General features: G+C 42.8%; 1 protein-coding gene across 1 annotated transcript in view; it reads right to left on the minus strand.

The window, feature by feature from the left end:
- Window positions 1-19,021, minus strand: part of KIT (v-kit Hardy-Zuckerman 4 feline sarcoma viral oncogene homolog) — a 40,387-nt gene extending 21,366 nt beyond the window's left edge. The window contains exons 1-6 of the mRNA XM_010189044.1: window positions 19,003-19,021; window positions 14,006-14,245; window positions 9,816-10,094; window positions 6,276-6,412; window positions 3,505-3,664; window positions 460-649 (exon numbers count right to left, since the gene is read on the minus strand). Coding sequence (XP_010187346.1) covers window positions 460-649; window positions 3,505-3,664; window positions 6,276-6,412; window positions 9,816-10,094; window positions 14,006-14,245; window positions 19,003-19,021 — 1,025 coding nt within the window. The remainder of the gene's footprint in view (window positions 1-459; window positions 650-3,504; window positions 3,665-6,275; window positions 6,413-9,815; window positions 10,095-14,005; window positions 14,246-19,002) is intronic.
- Between the last annotated feature and the right edge of the window lie 3,615 nt (window positions 19,022-22,636).

The following is a 22,636-nucleotide window of genomic DNA, read 5'->3' on the forward strand; positions in this document are numbered from 1 at the left end:
CCACCACCTGCTCCTGTTCTTACTGAGGAGGGAAGCCAGGCCACAGGTGCTAGGTGCTACACTAGATTTTTGGAGGAAAAAGGCTCAGGAGAAAACAACACACATCAGAAATAAAAGCATAAGCTTTTGTCCAGAGCATTGGGCTCTGCTGTAGTGGTGGAGGAAGTCTCTGCACACAAACAACTTTTAATTCTTATTTTTGTTTATTGGGCAGGCATGGCATCTCATAGGTGAGTTGTGACTTTGTGGTCCACAGGGCCTCAGGTGGTGTGGTTAGCTCAACACTATTCCAAATCTAGGTTAGCAGACTTTGCACCAGTTACTGTGGTAAGTCATGCATACTACAAGATCTTTTATAATTACAACTTTCTCACCATCTCCACTTTCATCTTTCCAGCGCAGGCTCTAGTTTGCTGTTCCAAAGTGAAATCGATAGCACTTACAGTCATTCTACATTACCTATTATTGCCCACGGTCTTGAACTTGACGTAATGGTCTGATGAATTCTGTAATGTTTCATTCATGTACATCCAGACTTCTTCCTTCGGTTTTGGATATGCCTCATATTCAACTGTTAAATTTCCATTTTGTCCTGCATTTATATCTATTGTGGTATTCATTGTTGCAAACAAACGGACAAATCCTTTAGCTGATGGCCGTAAGAGGAGAAGAAACAATTTCAGGGCCATTTAGAAGACCATCAGGACTCTAACCACACTTAAACTACTTCAGGATCAGTGATCAAACATCCAACTGTGAAACAGGAAACCTTATCTACAAAGCAGAACTTGAACCTTCACCTGACAAAACCAAGACCACTCACTGTATATAGCAATCAGGTACAGGACTTAAAGCAGCCTTGAGTGTTTTAACAGAAATAATTCCATCTTCTGGTGATAAATAACCTCTATTTGCCTTTGGAAAAATGCAAGCATGTGCTTGCTTCTACTCGAGTATTTACAGTTTTCCAAAAATCAGAGTTGCTAAATGTATAGTAGAAAAGAAGCACTAAGAAAAAAGCAAGATAAATTGATCATTTATGACAATATACTACAGTACTTAAGGTTTCTTTGTCAAGTGTAATTAAGAATGACTTTACAAATGAAGCTAATAAAACCTGTAATTGGAGAAAAATGTGCTAAGTCCACAGGCCTGGATACCAATTGTCTCAAACTAAGGCATTTCTGTTCATTTACTGCTGGGTCTTAATCTTTTATTTGGCAGATACCATTTATCATTGTACAGTTCAGTTCTAAAATATGTAGAGCAGCATCCTTACTGCAGTGGTTTTAATTTAATTAATAAACTCATCAGCTTCAGGATTATTACTTTGAAAAGACAACTTTTTTCAGTCCTATTACACAAATTCATATGGGAATTACCAGTTTGACAGGCAGATTGCAATTACAAGGAAACACATTTACTGAGAGAGCTTGAATTTCGACCGAAAGTCAATCTCAGATCCCTGCTTCTTCCCACTTTCTAGTAATCAAAATGCTGTGGCCAGGTGGGCACCTGAGCTCAGAAAAACCGAAGCCAGTGGTGCTTGGGGAAAGCATATGGAGCTGCCAGAGCACTTGACAGCTGCTTTGGAGAAGAAAGGATGAAGTAAACTCACAGCAGGCCAGTATGCTCTAAAATGCTTTCCATCATTAGGAAAGAGAAAAATGTTTTAAATCCGGAAACTGAAAATATTTGGTTCCTTTGCAGAGCTTTTTTCTATTTTCTGTATAAACACAGGATCCCCCACGCAACCTAGATTCAAAATTGTACCCAAGAGCCTACCAAAAAAACTTTATGATTGTGCTAACAGTCCCTGAAACATGGTTCTAGAAACTGCTTACAGTTACATAAATTCAATGTTAAAAAAAGTAAAGCAGAATTTTAACAAAAATAGCCAAAAAGTTTTCAAGAAATAATGGATAACATTAAAGCCACAACAATTTAGGGTCCTATACAGTCCCAGGATCTCTCCAGTATATGCCATACACCACTTCCCAGGACTCTGGGAGCTGGCACAGTTCAGGTAAACATAGTCACAGTTTGACAATGAAAGGCATCCAGGGGAACGAGTTAATTCTGTTTAAAGTCAAATTTGAGAGGGTGGGGAGAGAAAAGTATCTTGGAAAGGAAAGATTTCAGGCATCTTCTCTGGTATTTTTTTATTAAATACAAAGTTTGCATTTTACGAAATACAAACTTGCTACTTTATTTTCTACTTTCATAATGACATGTTTTATTTTAGTCCCCAGACCTTTCAAAGTCAATCCTTTTTAAAGCCACATTTGCACACGCAGTAGTCCTAAGAATTTCTGTAGTTCAGAACTTCCTTCCTCTTATAATAAAAGCTTTCGTATTATTCTCCTTAGGGAAAAGATTTTTTTTTTCACAGTTCACACTGTTTCACTCTTTTACATATGAATTTAGTCTCTCCTGTAAAAAAATGAGGAAAACACTCCTGTCATTGTGAGCCCTACCCCCTCGAATGGTGGAGCAAGGTGAAGGGCACTCAAACCTCTGCCACTCAGCTGAAGATCTGACCCACATAGGTCAAATGCTTCTGTTTTCTTTATGTTACCAGGGAAAGCAAAACAAGCAATGTTGCAGGAGTATCTGTGCAACAGAAAAACACTTTGAAAGGGAAAAAGGATCCAAGACTACACTTCCCTCAGTTACTGCTCCCCTGAATGGTGAGGAACTGAAACGGCTATAGCCAAGTATGCTATATTCTGACTTCTTCAAAATGAACTTATTAACTATACCAGCCTTTCCTTAGTTGTCCTTAATTTATCAAATCAGCAGGCTTTGGCAGCTTTAAAACTCAAAAGGCACAGCGTGTCACCCAAGTTAATATACAGCAGACTCTAAAAGAGTCTGTTATTAAACAAGAGGAGGGAGAGAAATTGCTCACTGTTAAGGGACATGATCCAAAACCCATGAAAGTGATGGACAGTGGATTTACCATGGGAGTGAACTTTAATTTAATGCTGCATATGCACACTGCAATGTTCCTTACGGCATTATTTTAAATAGGGATACGTATATAGCTTCTCCTATCTAAAAAATATTGACACGTCAATGACAGCGACATTTCCTGTGCTTGGAAGGCAGGTATTAAAGAGACGCTTTGTGCTTGTGCTGCCAAATTACACAAGTGTAGAAATTGTACCAGGCAAAGGTAAATTACTTGCTTCATTAAGACTGGATTAAATTTAAAATTAAACCAGGAAGGATGAGACAAACCAGAGAGGTGGAAACACTGTTGGGTGGTTGTTCTAATATCACATTCCAATAATATGCAAAGGGTTATAGAAATTAAAGTAGTCATACACATCACACCACTTCCTTAGCCATCCCATATGTTACCAGTCAGCAATAACCTTTTAAGAAGGCAACTTACTGAGATATGAGGTGAAGGAAAGAGATAGAAGGGAAGGCTCCCCAGTGATCTCATTTCCCAGCTCCCACTCTTAGAATGTTAAGATTTCTACAAGAACTATTTACCTAGTGCTTTCAAGGTTACTGTGGCATTGGTTTTTCCAAAAGGGTTTTCTGCTTGGCATGTGAATTCTCCAGAATCATTAACTCCCACTGAACGGATGTTCAATGTTAATTTCCTTTCATATCCATAATCACCCAAATTTCTGCTTTTGCTTGCAACAATCTGTCGGTAAAAAACAATTAACATCTAAAACACAGTGTATGCAGCATCTTTCCCAGATAAATTAAAAATAGAAGTAATTATAACTTTGCTATATTAATATTCATAACTTTAAAACAGAATAATAAGGCAGCACGACAAACCTGTCACTAGAATCTCTCCATGCAAAACAAGTGTGTGATCAACTGCCTTTGGGAGATAATGTCCTCTCCTGTGTCCTATCCCCTCCTCTTATTCTTTCTTTTTTTTTCCTCCTCAAACTGCACTGTAAGTTATCATTTCAATCCATTTCATTCCTCTGGCAAGAGCATGCATGTGAATCTTCTCCTGCCTCAAGAGAGACACACAGGAGAGACCAGCCCAAGCCCCAAAGCTGAAACTCTGCTTTCTTCAAATATTTCAATCATATGGAGAAATGGGTATCATGCCCAAGGTCAGACCCAGCTCACTCTGGCCAAATCTCTAACACTGGTGAAGGTGAGGAACTGACAGAAGGTTTTATTTGTGCTAACAATGCTTCTAGCTGCAGGGCTTGATGCAAAATGACCGCTGGGTCTTGATCTTCCTAATGCTCAGAAGCTGCAGCTATTGTAAAAGCTGTCACAACTCTGAAGTGTGGTTCACTACTCAAGACCTGAGTCCAGCATCTCCTCATTGCAGACATAACTGCAGGGAGAGCTGCTGGCAGCAGACTTTGCACAGCACTCGTCCTCTGGTACCCACTCCGATTCTTGGTCCATAGCAATCCAGATTTATCCATCTTAAAGGCAACTGGAAACATCATTCTCTTTTCAAAGCATCTGGTATATAATGACTCTATGCCTACTTATGAATAGAAAAAATAAATGCTTGAAGTGTCAACTTCAGTTTCTGTGAGAATGTAAATTTACATTATTAATTCAAATGCAGATCTGGATTTGTTAAGATTTCCTAGTAGAATGATTTCAAATTTTGGAAGTTCCAAGAGCTTCTAGGTAAATTTAATCTTCTCAAAGCAATTTTGATTCCTCCTGAGCTATAACAACAACAAAAAGAAGTTTGTTTTGTATGTATGTTTTGTTTTGTATGTATGTTTGTTTGTTCTTGCTTATAAGTCTCCCAACTTTCAAAAGTGTTGATAACTTTTGTCACACAAGGAAATACAAGTCATTCAAGGAAAACGTGTTTTGTTTTTATATTTTCTCTCACCTATTCAGGACAAAACGTGATTCTGCATCTATTTGAACATGAATTCTACGAATTCTGTTACATTACAAAATTTAATTTGATAGTAAATATTTAAAAGATAGGACACCCTGCTATTTACCAGAAAGAACAGAAAGGTCAAACTTATTTGTTAAAAAATATTTTCCTCTTGGCTTTTATTCATAAAATGAAAAGCAATAAAGCACAAAAACTTAAGGGAAGGCCCTGATTTCATCACACTGTAACAAAGAAAAGGGAGGGGAACAAGAGAAAAAAAAGTTGTTCTCAGATGAAGGACTTGCAGTGCACCTTGGCACAGGCTCAAAAGCCCCATCTTCATGTCCCACGCCACTTTCATGTCATTTAGACCTCCTCAACCTTTGCAGCTGTGAGGTGGGATTTCTGGAGCAGTGAGCACTTAGCGAGAGCAGCTCTGCCAGAGTCGGTGGATTAGGCAAGCATGGCATACCCAGCCCCAGGGAATGGGCCTCCTGTCTGCTCTCTGCCCAAGGAGATGGGATTTATCCAAACATCATAGTGTCACAGAGGCTTTTTTCCCCACACACATGGACTGCGAATTAGTATTCTGGTCACTACCATTAGCAGCTAAAGACCAGTCAATTAACATGGGAACATATGTGGCAGGAGTTCCTAACATGTCTTCACAAGGGCTTTTAATTCATTTGAATTTCAGGGTACACCCAGAAGGCCAAGAAGCATTCCTAAAAACAAGCCAGTGCCTGCTGCTCATTTCACAGGTAGAGCTGACCAGGGGAAGGGATCTCTCTGCCCCTCATCTGCAGAATAGCTGTGCTGCTGGTAACAAACTCTCCTGGAGCACTTAGCCTGCCAATAATTTAATTTGGTGATGCCAGGCAGTAACTTCATCTGTCACCACAGACAAAAGCCAGTTCACTGGTTCATTTTTCAGAACTTTCCCAGCTAGTGAGGCACACCACGTAATTTAAATGAATTAATCATTCCTGTGAATCCTTACTACTATTCCTGTCACATACAATCCCATGTTAATTAGCACGCATTTTACCGTTAATGATAACGACTAGAATATGTAATTTGCAGTCCACGTGTTGATATCTGCAGCTCCCATTGATTGCAATGTGATGTGTAGGCACTCCGTGCTTCTGTATTTAGGCAGCCCAACAGAGGTCACCTAAACTTCACATTGAAGAGCCTAGCTGTAATTCTGGTTTGGGAACAGAAGCCTCTGTGGATGCTTTTCCTCTCAACCATATGCATGGGCATGGGACAGTTGTTGCTGGTCCCTCACCACTATGTGGAATGCGGAACCTTTGGAAATGCAGCAAATCCAAACTGATCCTGCGTCAGGTATCCAGGACAAGCACATGAATGTCTACAGAGAGTTTGTGTACTGTGCTGAGGCATACACGGTACAATTAAAGGAACTCACCCCACTTTTGTAAGAAATCCAACTAGCTTTTACACTGCTATCCACATCCGTGATTATGCATGTAACTTCAAATTCTTCCCCTTCTTTAAGAAGCTCGTAGCTTTTGGATAGGGTGATGACAGGAAGAGTTTTATGAACTGGAAAACAATTTAGAAGTGTGTTACTTTTCATTACCCTCAGTGTTTCCAACGAGGGATAAAAGTCAACAGTCATTAATTTTCCAATAAAATTTCAGGCCTCTGAGAGGTATTTAAATTTCTTCACCATATTACACAGTTGTTCTTTAACAACAAGCACATTTCTGCTTCAATCTCCCTTCAATTTACATTTAAAGTTAGATAATACTTGTCAGAGCGTAGCAACTTGCATGAAGAAACCTGAACGATGCTGAACTGTCAATGAGAAAGTTCATTCTATGACAGCAATTAAAAAGTTGCATGCTGTAACTGAAAACACGGTGAGGAGGAGCCATTGAAGAACTACAGCCCAGCATTAACTGCAACTTTTAATCACAAATTACTACAGCTGAGGGAACTGAAAAGCCCCTTATGGACAGCTTAGGAAGGACAGAGACAGCTCAAGCACTTCAGCACACCCGCCTCTAAAAGGACCATGACCTCTGCTCATGGCAAGGATTCACAGACCTGGCTGGAGCAAAGATCATGAACAAACTCAACAGCCAAGAGGTATGTGGGCTAGCTGTATCCCTGTTTTGCTTTGGGCTGTCTTTTATCAACAGTAAAGTATATTTGAGGACGACATGTCTCTTATCTCCACAAACCTCTTCAGCTCCTCCTCCATTCCCTCCACAGTTTGTTTTTCTGTTTTCTTCATCCTTTCTTCAATTTTTTCTCATTTATGAGATTCCAGTAAAATTCCCACTAGAGTTTTTATGCAGAAAGACTCACTTTCAAAGTGTGAATTCCACATATATCAGATAAGGCCTTCCAGACTCTTTTCCTGCCTCTGACACATAGGCTTTAATAATATGCAACTTAGGAAAATGCCACGCTTTTCAGCCATTCATACTTTAACAATAATGTTTTCCTCATGTTCTACAGAAGAGAACAAAGAAACATGTTTGCTCTATTCAGATATAAAGGCTCACAAAAAAATCCCACCCTGGCATTCAGCAGTACCCAAGAGACAGGAGGAAGCCGGTGCAGAAGGCATGCTGTGTTGTCACCTGCCAGCAACATCTATAGACAACCAAAAAAAGGAAGCTGTAAGTCCATAAAGCCCCTCACTGTTCAGAGAAGGGTTGGACACAAACACTCTGTGCTGCTGTTGGAGGGCTGGTGTATATCTGAGTATGTCTGCATGGCTCCCTGTTGCATGGATTCTTCTTCTGACTTTCTGCACCAGAAGCTCAGGCCTGAGGGTCCGAGCACCACTACTATGATTACAAAAACATTGCCCACTAAAGGGTCTCCACCATACTTAAGTCTTCAGCCAAGGAGAAGGTAAGAGTTTTACCTGGTGAACTCAATAAGGACTGAACGCTACAGCACAGTAATGACAGCACTGAGGGTGGCAATGCTGCTCTGCTGCTGATGGCCTCCGGCAGATGCTTCCACTTACTGCACACATCCCCCTGGATACAGAATGTGGGCAGACTGCCCAGGGCCTGTGGGCCACCTATGGCTGCCCATCATCAAAATGGTCGGCACCCTCCCATCTGAAGTCACTGCTGTATCCAGCAAGTACAGACTACAGACTAAAAAAAATGAAACAGTCCAATACTAAAACTTGCGCTCTTGTCAGAGACATGTCAGTCATGTCAATCAACTCCTTGCTTTCTTTGGCCATGACTGAAAAAATAGTTGAAAAAAAAAAACCCTTGTTACAGAACAAACAACAGAGACAGCAAGAATAGACTTGATTTTTGTTGTCAAAGGAGAATGACAGAGATGCTGTACTGATTAAACTTTTGTTCTCTTCTCATTAATTGAAATTTCATATTCATTAAAATTCACTAGATGGGAGCTTCCAAATCACCAGGAAATAGACTTCTTAAATTTTCCACAGCAATTTGCACACTTGAGATGGCCTCCACTGCCCATCTCCTGCCCCAGCACTGAGGAGCATGGCACTGGGCAGGTCACGGAGCCCCAGCCACAGACCTAACACCAACGTGTCTCCTCATCACATCAAGGGGCAGCCCGCCTTCACAAGCACAAGGGGTGATGCTGCTGGTAGCCTGACCTTGGCTTCTAAAACCTGGCATGAAACAGGCAGTGGGGATAAGCCACATGAACCCAATGGCCCAAGCTGTGCACTCCCTCCTCCAGCAGCCTCAGCAGCACCAGCACAATATTGCTGATGGCTGGATGTCTCTGAAAGCACAAAGCCAACCAATGCAGCCTCTACCCAACACTCTCCTTTCAACAACAAAAAAATGCGACCACCAACCTTGACTGCATGAAAAGAAACGCCCTTGCAGCCAACAGAAACTCCTGGGCTGCAGCCTACATGTGTGCACGGACAGGGGATGCTCCCTCCCCAGATCTCTCTGCAGCCTCTGTACACACCTGAACAAGGACACACTCTCAGCTGCAGCGAGGGGTTACTGCATTCAAAGCTACAGAGAACAAACTCATTTACTTGCCCCTGAGGAAATGCCAAGCCAGCCTGGCTTGCTCAACCGCTCCCTCCACTTCTCACCTGGGTTTTTATACAGCAGATTAACAACACGAGGTAACCATAGGCTCCAAAATGCCCAGATAAAACCAGCTGTAACATACTGCATGGCCAGGCATCAGGCTTCTTCTCCCTCCTAAACCCACTTAACCACACAGCCCTAAGGGCACAAGGGTGCATGAAGGCCAAATGTAGGGCATCATCAATAGGCTTGCAGAGCTAAGTGGTGCATCTAGCAGCTCATCCACAACACTCTCCTCATCATGATCCAGGTACATGGTTGCTGTTGTGGCCAACCTCTCTCATGAAGATGGAGACAAACAAGGCCCTTCTGTTCCCCTAAGCTCTGCTCTGAACCCATTTTCTTCAATGCCATTAAACATTTTTTCCTGCTGTTACTTGTGGGTATCAGAAACATGAGTTAGGCACTCAAATCTCCAACTTGTCTGCACAAACCTGTCGAAACATCAGGACACTGGTTTATCCTCAGATTTTAACAGCACAACCCACATTTCTTAGAAATGTGAAAAAAAATACTAGGAAATCACTTGGAACAGAAAATGAAATTGATCATGGCCAAACTGTGCTGAGCAGCCACAAGCAAAATGTCATGACATCAACTTTTGCCTCCACACAACTTGCCCAGAACAAGCTTTCTAAGCCTACCAACTTCCTCTGGACCACCTGCAGCAGTCACAGGTACCACAGAGCAATCTCCTGGTGTGCAAGCACATCTGGCTTTGAGTGTGAGAAGAAACCAAAAGCCTCCAGAGGAGACCACCACTTCCAGCCTCCCCAAGGTCAGGACACAAGGTGAGGTTTCGCAGCACTCCCCATCAGCTCCTGGGAGATAAAGGGAAAAGTCAGGTGCTCTACAAGAAGGTGAAAATCCCGTGTTACCTGGTCTCACATTCAGGAAAATGTTCTCCGATATTTTCTCAACTCCATTGTGCTTGGCCAAGCACTGGTAACAACCTTTAAATGACCTCTGTACGTTCTTTACAACAATGCCTTTCTGGGGATTGGGAAAGAACGTCATATTTTTGGGAAGAGGTTTGCCATCACATTTTCTCAGTGTGAAATTTGAAACAACTGGATCTGTTAGCGGGCACACTAGCAGGATGTCACTGTCTTCTTTTCCGTAGATCAGAGAATCAACAAGGAAGAGCACGTCTGGATCTGTGAAGAAATGCAAAGACCTGTCAGAGAAACTGACATTGCACAGGGAATTTCTGATGACCCTAACTCTGCAACTGGGCACTTACATCAAAGAAAGTTTTATATGAAGCTAGTAAAACTAAATATTACCCAATTCATGTTTACCTGGAGACATTAAATTTTGTCTTAAAAGAGCAGCACAACAGAGGTGTGCAGTAGCATTCAATACCAGACACACTAAAGAATCATGTGCACTAAAAAGAATCTTACTGTTTTTTTATTTGGAGATGGATTATTTTTTTTTGAGCTGAACAGCTCCAAAACCTCCACCCCCAACAACAGTAAACAGATTTTCATAGACCATTAAAAGTAATTTGCTTTTAGCTTGTGGAAGGGCTGTAAGGTTTCATGCCCACTGGAGGATTTTGAAGAAATTTATGAGCAAATGGAAGCTGAAAAGCACCTAAATTATGGTTTTCACTTCTGTAAAATGCATAATCTAAAAGAACACACACTGTTACCAGAGGAAGCACCAAACAACTTCTCTCTCCCTCTCCTTTCCCTGAAAGCAGGGGTTATTTTTAGCCTCTTTTGGGAAAAAAAAACCCAAACCAAACAAAAAAAACCAACTGAGCAAACAAATAGTATATCTGATTGAAAAGAATCATAATGTAATCTTTCAAAAGGCAACTTTACTAAAGCATTTCATCTAAGCCAGCCACAGCACACAGACAGTACTTTAAACACTTTTACAACCAAAGTCGACGCCCATGATAGGTGATGACCTCAAAACGCTAAGAACCTGGCCATTAACAGCAAACACAAAAATAAAGGATGGTGACTGTAAAAGCTTATTTCAGCTCCCATCTGCCCTCCCTACAGAGTAGTATGAATGAGAAATGTAGAAACAGAGTGAAAAGTTTTCTTTCTTTTGCAAACCAGTCTGGTACAACTTGGTACGACTTAACAAGGGAGACTGAGACAATTTGGTTAAGATGATGGACAATGTGGATTTGGTTTAAAACAAGTACAAGGCTGAAAATGAAGCTTGGGAGATTTACATAAGCAACTAGGAAATGCTAAGTCAAAGGGTGCTCACCACTGAACAGAGAAGTTACTAGCTGGTTTCTAGCTTAGAGTGAGGGTGCAGTTTTAGCCTCATTTGATACTGCTGCCCAAGAAGCATCCCCAAACTAAAAGCTTTGGAGCATCAGTCTTGAACTAGAGGATGGAGACTACGAACAAATGAAAAAGCAAAGCATATCAGAATCAACGTGTGAAGTTTTGCACACAGAGATAGAAAAATTCTATCACTCCTGAGCTGGAAGAGCATGGACCAGAAAAGCTAATCTCTATGACCCTGCCAGCAGAGAACTGAATGGTTTCCTCTCAGTTAACTTTTTCTCTAATATGGACAGAACCAAGATATCTTCACCATCCAGAAATTATGGTTCCCTAGGGAAAAAAAAAAAGGCACTCTTGGAAGTGGAAGAAAGGAACAAAGACCCATTTCACCAACTGATGAATTTGCAGGAAAGGTCTTGCAGAATTGCTAAGATGCTCTCCTTCCCATTTTCCATCCCTCTCTGGAAGGGAGACATCACAGTGAGAAGACATGAAACTATTTGCCATAGGGAATCCAGGTGCAAAAAAAGGTTGCTCACGGTCATGTTCTTTCCTTCACAGGTTTCCACGCCAAGTACGACTCAGGTAGCACTTGTTTTCTGGGCATACCTCAGGTTTCCAACAGAAGATGGGCTGGTGCTCATCACTGCTAGTGTCTGAAAAGACTTGAGATCAAAATCAAGAGATTTTTCTCTTACATATGTGTCTGAACTAGCTTGATCTTCACTAACCTTACCTGTATAGGGACACAAATGGCTTCTATAGACAAAAGCACTTTCTGCCAAAGCAGGAAGGTAGAAGAGGTAAGCCCCTACAGTCTGTCAACACTGTGTCATCTTTGGTCACAGCAGCACAGAAAATTCACTGTTAGCAGATCCAGATGGACATAAGGGATAAACAGTTGCCACCATTTCATGTGCTACTTGGGACTGCGCAGGATTGAGATTCTCCTCCCACTGAGTTATTCCTGGTTCTGTTCTCTCTTCATTTCCAGATTTACAAGCAGCAAGCATATACGGTGCTTGCGGCAACCCCACAAGCAGCTGAGGTCATAACAGCATCTTCAAGGTGTTGTCTATTGCCCTCTACAACTACCTGAAAGGAAGCTGTAGTGAGGTGGGAGTCAGCCTTTTCTCCCAAGTAACAAGTGATAGGGCAAGAGTAAATGGCCTCAAGTTGTGTGAGGGGACATTTAGATTATATATTATGAAAAATTTTGTCACTGAAAGGGTTATCAGGCACTGGAACAGGCTGCCCAGGGAAGTGGTCAAGTCACCATCCCTGGAGGTATTTAAAAAACGAGTAGATAAGATGCTTACAAACTTGGTTTAGTAGTGGATAGGATATGATTGGACTCAATGATCGTAAAGGTCTTTTCCAACCAAATAATTCTGTGATTCTATGATGTCACTGAGCCACAGTTACAAAGGTTATCCTGCTGGAAAATTACAGCCAACCTCACAAACATACTTCTTTTACTGGCAGAAACTTGTCAAAGTGAAGCTTGCACATTTTTCAGACAATTAAGACAAATTAACAACATCTCGCATGAGGGCCACACAACTTCTCTGATGCTTGTGAAGGAGGCACTCATATAATGGAAGGCACAAACACCTCTATCATCACAGCTGTCTGGGATAATTACCATGATCTTCAGGAAAACAGTCATGGTAGATGAAGTCAACAATGTCTGTCACATACAGGTAAAATACATGACAGACTTCCTTTGGTCACAGTCTCAGAGAAACACAGAAAGTCAAGAGAACTCATCTATGGTAAGCTGCATGGCTACCTGGACAACTCAGGAGCGGTTAAAGGAGCACTCTTTAAATTGTGAGGCTGCTATGTCAGATACCTTTTGATGGGAAAATACCCCTTGTTGTGCTGTGCTGGTATCTCCATGCCTTGGAAAATAACCTTAGAGTAATTCTGAAAGATCTAGGAGGGTTCAGAGGAGGCTCTTTGAGACAACCCTTGTCAGACAAGGAATCCTGTTTCCAAGAAAGTGGATGCTGTAGGACTTTTTTCCACCAAAAGAGAAAAAAGGCCAGCAGAACTATGTGAAGGAGAAGCAAAATAACTGTCTTCCTTGGAAAGGAAAAGGGAATGCCAGGTGTGGTAAACTGGCAGCTTGAGGACAGCCGATGAAGCCACAGATCAGGACCCAACAAAAGAAGATAAGAAATCTGAAGAAAGCACTGGACTAAGTGGAAGGGTCATACAGGACTGGGAACATGAGTGTCAGAGCAGAGGCACTTTTTCCCCATCTGAGACATTTTTGATTAGTCACAAGGTAGACCAGGAGCTGGAAGCAGAGGAATCATTGCTGCCTGCTGGCTTAAGCCTGAGAGCATGGCCTCGAAAAGCCAAATCCTTCAGCTAACTGCCTCAATAATTCAAGAGCTTGGGGCCAAACCTTACATGACTCCATACTGATGGACAGCATGGAATTAAAAAGACATTTGCAAGACATACTGCTTGTTTCCTCACAGTACAAATGACTCACACAACTGATTCAGGTCATATGACTAGCTTCTAGAAAGAGAGCTAAGGTATAGTATTTCACTACAAAACAACAGGGATGTAAAGAGAAATCCATCCAGAACTTTGCTCTGGTGATAAAGACCACTGCAAGTAAAGCTGGGAGTGAGTTTTGTTTCTGCTGGACAGGGAAGAAGATTTCTCTTATCACACTGCGTTCTCCCTCTGCACCATTCATTTCCCTCTCCAGCATTTACTCTTTTATTATTTTGGAAGTGGGAAAGTGGGAGGTGGGAAGCAAAAATTACGCCTTCGCTGATATTTACCTTTAACAAAAACATAAATAGAGGTGATAATACTCCCTTTGCTTTTGCATATGTATCTGCCTATGTCTCTGACCGTTGCATTTTTGGTGTACCACTCTTTTTCATTGGAACTTCTTGCTTTTGCTGATGGGTCTGAGTTCTGGAAATTCCAAGTCACGGGTCCTTCATCGTTGCACTTCAGCCTTAATTCCTCCCCTTTGTTCACAACCAGTGGAGGTTCTTCATGGGGCAGTGAACCACCTGGGAAGACAAAAAGTACAAAATACAATGCCTGTCAATACAACACAACACTCTTCTTTTTTTTCTGCCTCAAAATTGTTACAGTTGTACATGTGCAATTAATGTTTTGGGAGTTATTTCTTAAAATTATTAATCTGCAGTGGCTCTGTGCAATAGTACAGAAACGTTTTGGCTTGTAAGACCTTCGGCACACAGAGCAAATAATCACTGGACATGGAAATGGACCATGAAAAAAAACATTTGACACTAGTTTCAGATGCATCAGTTTCTGCAGTGGTTTGACTTCTGAATGGGAACAGACCCAAGCTATTTAAAAATTAAATTCAAGAACATATGAGCCTGATTCTACATGGCAGCACTTTTAATCATTCTTTGTCATTTACTCAGTATATTGCCAAGAACTAAAGTTTCCTTCCTCAACAGTTATCTTTTTTTAACTGCTCCCTCTTGTATTCAGAAACTCCACTCACACTCTTAGAAGTGTCCAGTTCAATGAAGGCATCAGTACATGCTTTTCATACTTGCTTATTTCTTTAGTTGAAGTGCTAATTCATCATTTTTTACCTCCAAAAAAAAAATTCATGCAAATTATTCTTCAAGCTTCCATCCCAACGCTATCAAATTATTTTTACTGAGGTACCGATCACACAGTCACCAAAGCTGCTCTAAATTACCTCAGCTTCTATTTCACTGAACATGCCATTACACAAGTTTTAAAAAGTCCTCAGAAAATAAAGCTGTGTAATACTAGCAGCTTCAGCTCACAGTTCCCAACTATTTGCCACCTTCCACTGTGTATCTGAAGAAAGAAACTCATTCTGGCTTCTCTGGCTCACCAGTTTAGGTAAGTCAAGCAGGCAGTTGCTGAGTTAGCAAAACCCCAATGTGAAAGTCATAGTGAACTTACAAAATGGCATTCATAAATGAAAATGCATATAAATTCTCACTACTATGGACCTCCTTCAACATCAGAAGAAGATACTCAAATATTGAGGTGCTCTTGCAGGAACAAACCCTTCCCCTTTCAGAGTAGTTCTTTAGTCCTACAAGTAATCATTGGCTTACAATAACTCTGCTTTTAGTTAATGTCCCTCTCACGTGCAGCACAGTTTTACAAGATTGTACAACATCCGTATGTAGTAGCAGAGTCATGCCACTGAAAATACTACTTGCATGCAAAAACACACTCTGTGGCTCCTTTCAGAGCCAAATTTCCCTACCGACGCAGATAACAACAGACGTTCAAGCAAAACAGTCGGATAATTAGTTGGGATGAGATTATATACTCCAGACTTAATTCACTCATCTCACAGCTTTAGTTGTTCTTAAGGTATATACTGGATTAAGACCAGGTCAGGTAACTGCTCGTCTTCCTGACAAATCCACCAGAGAATAGGAAGCAAAGGCTGGTCAGGCCACCTGCAGAGCCTAATTATTTTGTTTGGGGTCTGGGTTTTGGAGACAGCCCTTGTTCTTTCCCCATCTCCTTTGGATTAAAATTTATCAGTGCTAAACCCAACAGGCAGTCATTTTTCCAGTGCCACCAGAAATTTTCCACATGAGGTCCACTAACGCTGTATATATGCTTCCATGACTGAATGCATAAACAACCATCCTAGAAATAATAATTGCTAGAAAAAGGCAGAAAAAAAACCCCTATTTTTAATTTCAAATCTGCTATCTCAAATTGCAGGTGTGAGCCTAAGCCAGAACACTGTCTCAACCAAGAAGAGCAAAAGTCTCAAGTCTCAGAAGCACAGGTCCCAGCCAGCAGTGCCTATGCAGACAGGGGAGCTGGAAAAACCCTTTGACCATGACAGAGGGAACCTGACAGCAGAGTAAGGACACATAAGTAGAGAGCTCTGATTTGCAAACCCCTCAGATCAGAGCAAGCCACCTTCAGCTCCGAAGGAGGCAGAGAGCAAAGACCTCTGATAAGAACTCACAAAAGACCATGTAAGTCCTTCATGGGCATGTCTTTGGAAGACTTCTCTGCCATTTCCCACAGACCATGGGGTGCTTCAACTGATAAATGACATAGGCCGCACAAAATAGCTAAGGTGCACTGCTGTACCCACTATGGAGCTAGGTCCTCCGATGAGTCAGGAAAGGCTAGGAAAGGAGAAGATGGGAATGTCCTTCACAGGCAGCAACCTGAGCCCATGTACTTGTGGGCAGACAGCAAGGTCTCAGCCAAGGCCCAGCAAAATGGAAGGTGTGTGGTGGCTGGGTTGTGACATTCCCTGCTGCCCACCCCCTGTCCCACCACTGAGGAGCACGGCACTGGACACGTCACAGAGCTCCCACCATGCAGCAAACACCAGCGGGTCTCCTCACCATGCCAAGGGGCAGCCCTCCTTCACCAGGACAAGGGGCAATGCTGGTGGTGGCCCAGCTGCGGTTTGAGTGTAAGCCACACCAGCCCAATGGCCCAAGCTGCACACCCCTCCTCCAGCAGCAGCCTCAGCAGCACCAACATGATCTCCTTTCAACAGCAAAAAAACCAACGTGACCACCAACCTGGTCCACATGAACAGAAATGCCCCTGAAGCCAACAGAAACTCCTGGGGCACAGCCTACATGTGTGCACAGACAGGGGATGCTCCCTCCTCAGATCTTTCTGCAACCCCTGAACACCCCTGAGTGAGGACACGCTCTCAGCCGCAGCAATGGGTTACTGCATACAAAGAGACCCAGAGCTGCGGAGAACAAACTCATTTACTTGCCCCTGAGGAAATGCTGAGCCAGCCTGGCTTGCTCAACCGCTCCCTCCACTTTTCGCCTGGGTTTTTATACAGCAGATTAACAACACATGAGGTAACCATAGACTCCAAAATGCCGAGACAAAACCAGCTGCAACATACTGCACAGCCAAGCATCAGGCTTCTCCTCTTCCCCAAACCCATCTAACCACCCAACCCAAAGGGCACAAGGGTACATGAAGGCCAAATGAAGGGCCTCAGCAACAGGTTTGCAGAGGAAAGGGACACACTGTAGGAAGCACTGCATAGATTAATGTCACAACTGACCTTCTAAATGAGTGCAGATCTGTCAAACCACACACATTGCTGTGATGTGTGCAGATGCTGATGGGTGCTGCAGCAACAAACCCTTCCCCCTCTGAAGACTGGCTCTTTAGTCCCACAAATAACCATTGTGCCATGCTCCTTAATGCACAGCACAGTTGGACTGGATGTATAATAGTCATGTCTGAGCTGCAGGGGGAACGTTCCTCAAAATCCAACACCACTTGCATGCAAAAACACACTCTGTGGCTCCTTTCAGAGCCAAATTTCCCTACCCATGCAGATAAGAACAGACATTCAGGCAAAACAATTGGATAATTAGTTGGGATGAGATTATATACTCCAGACTTAATTCACTCATCTCACAGCTTTAGTTGTTCTTAAGGTATATACTGGATTAAGACCAGGTCAGGTAACTGCTCCTCTTCCTGACAAATCCACCAGAGAATAGGAAGCAAAGGCTGGTCAGACCACCTGTAGGATCTAATTACTTTGTCTGGGATCTGGGTTTTGGAGACAGCCCTTCTTCACTCCCCATCTCCCTCCAGTGAAGATATATTTATCAGTGCTAAACCCAAGAAGTAGTCCACCAGCATCTGTTTTTCCAGTGCCACCAGAAATTTTCCACATGAGGTCCACTAATCCTCTACACAAACTCAAATCACTGAAAACACAAACAAGCATCCTAGAAATAGTAATTGCCAGAATTATTAAGAAAAACACAATTTTTTATTTTTATGCAACATTCAAAATTCTGTAACACCTATTATCAGGACTATCGAGCAGGTTGGTGGGAAGTTTTTAAAGGTGGTAAACAACACGGAAGAGCATGACTCTGTCCAGAAGCACAAGTTATACATTATGTACCAGAGCTGGGCAAAGAAAAGAGAAGACGCAACAAGCACACTGTGGCACTCCACAACAAAAGCCACAATATTCTAGTTGAAATGATCACACATATTTCAAGACAATCTTGTTATGGTTCCTCCTATGCAGCCTACAAATTCTCAGCAAAACAATTTATAAATTCAGTTAATGCCTTCCGCAAAGGATTCCCACAATCTACAGTTTTCTTCTGTTGTCTTCAGAAAATGATGTATCTTCAAGAGAAGTATGGCAGTGTAAGGGCAGCCATAGTCCTTGTGAAGGGCCTTACCAGATGTGTCTACTATTAAAAGCCTAAATATTGCCTGACTTTAAAAGAGAAGAATTAAAATGGTGCTTAGAAAGATGGAAATGGCTTTGTGTCTTCTTTTGGAAGAATGATTAAGTAACAGAAATTTTAGAGTTTAACCATCAACTTCTAATCCAGGTACACAGCATGTCTCCAGCTGACACCTTACCATCTTTCCTCAGACTGCTAATGCCTCACATCTGAGACTGTTCCATTTGTACAGCACCTGAGGCATGATGGGGCCTTTTCAGGCCCACTGTTGCTCTTGCACACTCCAGCAGCACCAACCATAAACATATAATCATAACCATCACACTAATAATTTAAGAATCAGTTGTGTTGGCACAATATACTCCAGGGATGGTAAGAGATCTCCAAGTGCCAAACCCCATGGGATATGGCACTTGCTGTCTCCTCCCAGGTCTCCACATTCACCCCAGACAGGACCACGACTTTACCATTCACCAGTGCAATTGTAAACTCTCTGAGCAACAGGATGGAGGAACTCATTGTTATGTCTCCACTGAAGATTTCCAGGTGTGGCTGTGCATCCTTACCTGACCCACACCTGGGCATGCCCCCACCCTCTCTTTTCCTCCTTACACCACGGAAAAGGAGGTGGACCACTACTTCATTATTTGGCAGAGTGTCCTCACTTCAGTGACGCCCACCTGTCCACATGGACCCCAAAGGACAAGGAGAAGTGAGGATACCCACCCTTGGCTCCTGTGGGCTAGTGGGGGCAGATGATCACACTGTCCGTCACAGACTGTGGATCCCCAACACTCTCCATACACTGCGTAGCCAGAGTATCACACTGGAGTTTTGGATGATCCTCTAGAGTAGTCCTCAAGGGCAACTAGCAGGTAGTTACTATACGCTGATAAAGTATGTTGATAATGGCAAATATTTAATAATTAACAATGAAAAAAACCCCACCAAAACATAAAATAAACTGCAAAGCTCAGAGTTGGACACCCCAAGATTCATCTTGAATGTTCTAAATTTGTGTCTCACAGCTGAAAAGAGTCACTTCCACTACTCTAGCTTCCTGTAATACAAGAAATTTGAGTTAAAAACTACAATGCTGGGATCACTTGTGAACAAGGCTGTGTAACTGAAAAAAGAAGCAGAATATATGAATATATTAGAAGCAGCTTTCTAAGCCCTAAAAATGGAGAGTGGAGAAAGAGGGGGAGTACAGCAGTTGTGACTTCTGCATGCAGAAAACAGCTCTAGATAATACTGATAAGAAATGCAGGTCAAATTTCGGGGATATGATTAAGGACAGCACAATGTTCCTGTAACAATTAAGGGATGTGCAAACAAAAAAGCTTTGGCTAAGGAGTGCACCATCCTGGGAAAAAAATACGGTTTATGCTGGAGCTTTTCAGCCTCAGCCACAACACTGCTGCAGCACGGAAATGCACATCAGGTGCAAGTCCACACCATGCTTACAAGCAACTGGAGACCATCTCCAGCTGCCAAGCAAACAAAGGATGTGGGACTACCATGGAAGACGATGAAGAGCCAAGCAGTGTGGATTTTATTCCCAGCTCTGCCACAGATTTCTTGCACAACCTTACACCAACAGGTTAGTCCTTCTGTGGCTGTTTCCTCTTTCAACTCTTAACTAAACATTAAAAGGAACAAGAAGTTTGTGGCAGCTCTATTGCTTCCAGAGAAGAAAAACAAAAGCAAATTAAAACGAACCCTCCCTGTGCATTATTTCACCCCCTTCCACATGAAACTTATCTCAAACATCTCCAAAGACATGGGCACAGCACAGCTTCACGGCACAGCAATGACCTGCTCACATCCCGTACGAGCCCTTCTGCCAAGCCCAAGGGACTGGCAGAGACCTGCCAGTGGGTTCCCTGCTACCCAACACCAGCAAAGCCCTCACCCTGCCTCTCGCCAGGCTGGGACGCACTGTGAGGGCACGGCAGGCTCTCCCGAGCTTCTGCCTCTTCCTTTTGTGGTTGTCCACAACCTTCACAGCCATCAGCAGCCCCCACATAAGCTGCACAAACACTGCACAACGAAAACAGTGACCTGACCGTGACCTGATCCTGACCACGATTACTAAACCAGTTAACATTTTTCTACCACAAACGCACCGAGGAGAGAATGTCTACAACTTTCATGTAAGATCATGGTGATCTGGCACAATAAGAGAGACTGCCTACTTTTCAGTGCCTCTTCATTCTGCGCACCGGGTTCATTTCAAGGGCCACCACACAGACCTTGCTCACCGCATTTTTCAGTTTCTCATCTACAACAACACAAGAGAGCAGAAACAAGAGATAGGCTTTATCATTTGAAGTAGTGGCACTGTTGCAGATGCAATGGTCTGGGGATATCAGCAAGACACGGCCTTCAGGGAGGTAATATCCTCTTTCAGCATACCCAGCACTGCTGGAAAAATGAACATGTTTTCAGACACATAAGTCTCCTGAAGGTCTGAAAGCAAAGCAGAAGCAAAACCATCTCCTTTATACAAGTGCTGAAGTCCTAGCCAGAAGCCTGCCCAGTTTTCTTTACAGTATTAGTTGGTCTAATTGAAGAGCATCACCTTTCCAGCTCCCGGCTCTTATTTGTTAAAGCCACTATGACACTTGACATATGCCATAATGGAGATGAATTTAAGACCTTTTGAATTATATTTTATTTGTCCTGCCATTTCATGCCCCAAGAAATAAGTAAAGTGTCAAACTAACATGTTAATCACACTGAAACAACTTTAATTTACTCTGATGTATAAAATCTCCCAGATTTTTCAAAGGAGAGATGCTATCATATGCTTACTTGTTTTGTTCTGCTTCCCTAAACAGACACTCTCCCTTATGCTAGATGAAAAGTTTAGCAATGGCAAATGTCAATTTTAAATTATTTGATCTGAAAGTTACATCAACTAAGCTGCAGGGGAAAAGAAAGCTCGCAGTACAGCCTCCTGCTTCGCAAAAGAAATCATCCATGCCAACACCCATGCTAGTGTCTTCCTCAGAGATATAGACCAAAAAAGACCAAATATGTGATTGTCCCCTGCAAGCGTCATGAACTCTCAGCACATATCAATGCCACAAATCCTTGCTGACAGAAACAGTGATCAGCTCCTCTGCCCCAACTTCATCCTGGAGACTGAAAACTGTCACCAGCCAGGTACTTATAGGTTCTAGACTGATTAGGCTTTCCTGCAGAACGAAGTGGTTTGTCTCTAACCTAACAGAGTCTGTGCCATCTGCTGACCAATAGACACTTCAACGCTGTGTGTTTCCCAAGCAGAACTGCAGAGCTCTGGTGCTTGCACTTGCTCTGAAGTTCTGAATACTCAGAGCCTGAAAACTAGGCAGAAAACCAGAGCAGAGAATCAGTGGGGACTCTGCCATTTATGCAGCTACATGAGGGCAACCACTGTCTCCTCACCCAGCCTTCCCCTCTCCCTGTAGACCCTTCACCCTGAACAGGAAGGGGGCAGAGGAAGTGCACTGTGGAGGGCAGAAGGTGAGAGCTCACCAGCCCAGCACTCAAAGGCGCAGCCAAATCAACTCCATCTGCAGGCAGCGTAAAGGAGAAATGGGCATCTCCCAACACAAAGATTAAGTGTGGAGCCAGCCCATCGATCCTCACCCAAATCCAAGAGAGGAAGTGGAAGAAGACTGGAACAAAGGTTGTCTTTATCATCCGTGGAGGTGTGAGCATGGGGAACAATGGAGGCACCTGGATCTTGGCTGTGGCTGTGAGACACCCCTTTTGCAGTGACGCCCCATGAGAAGCTTTCAGCTCCACAGTTTGCAATTGCTTGTACATAAATTTGCCCCACTAAACTCCTCATGCTCTGGGAGGGCACTCCACAGGACAAATAAAACGCACTTAGTGTTCACTCCTTGCAGAAAAAAACAGCACAGGTGGCTGAGGAGACACCCAGCTACATGTGATGAGAGCTTACGCATCCCTCTGAACAAGATGTAGTTAAGCAGAAACAGCCAGCATCAGAGGCAGGTGGCAAGAAGACAAATCCAGCCAGCTCTCCAGCCCCTGCACATCTCACTCTCCAAGAGAAAAGTTCCCAGGATCTTTCAGCAGGACAAGCACAAGCACCTGGGCTGACCCCCTGCTTGTGGGTGGAAGCCAGCAGGTCCTCCTGCAGGGTCTCACCACAGCAATTAGCAATGCAGCTAATCATACTTT

Source organism: Mesitornis unicolor, unplaced genomic scaffold (assembly GCF_000695765.1).
Source record: "Mesitornis unicolor isolate BGI_N332 unplaced genomic scaffold, ASM69576v1 scaffold857, whole genome shotgun sequence".
In the NCBI taxonomy this organism is placed as follows: Eukaryota; Metazoa; Chordata; class Aves; order Mesitornithiformes; family Mesitornithidae; genus Mesitornis; species Mesitornis unicolor.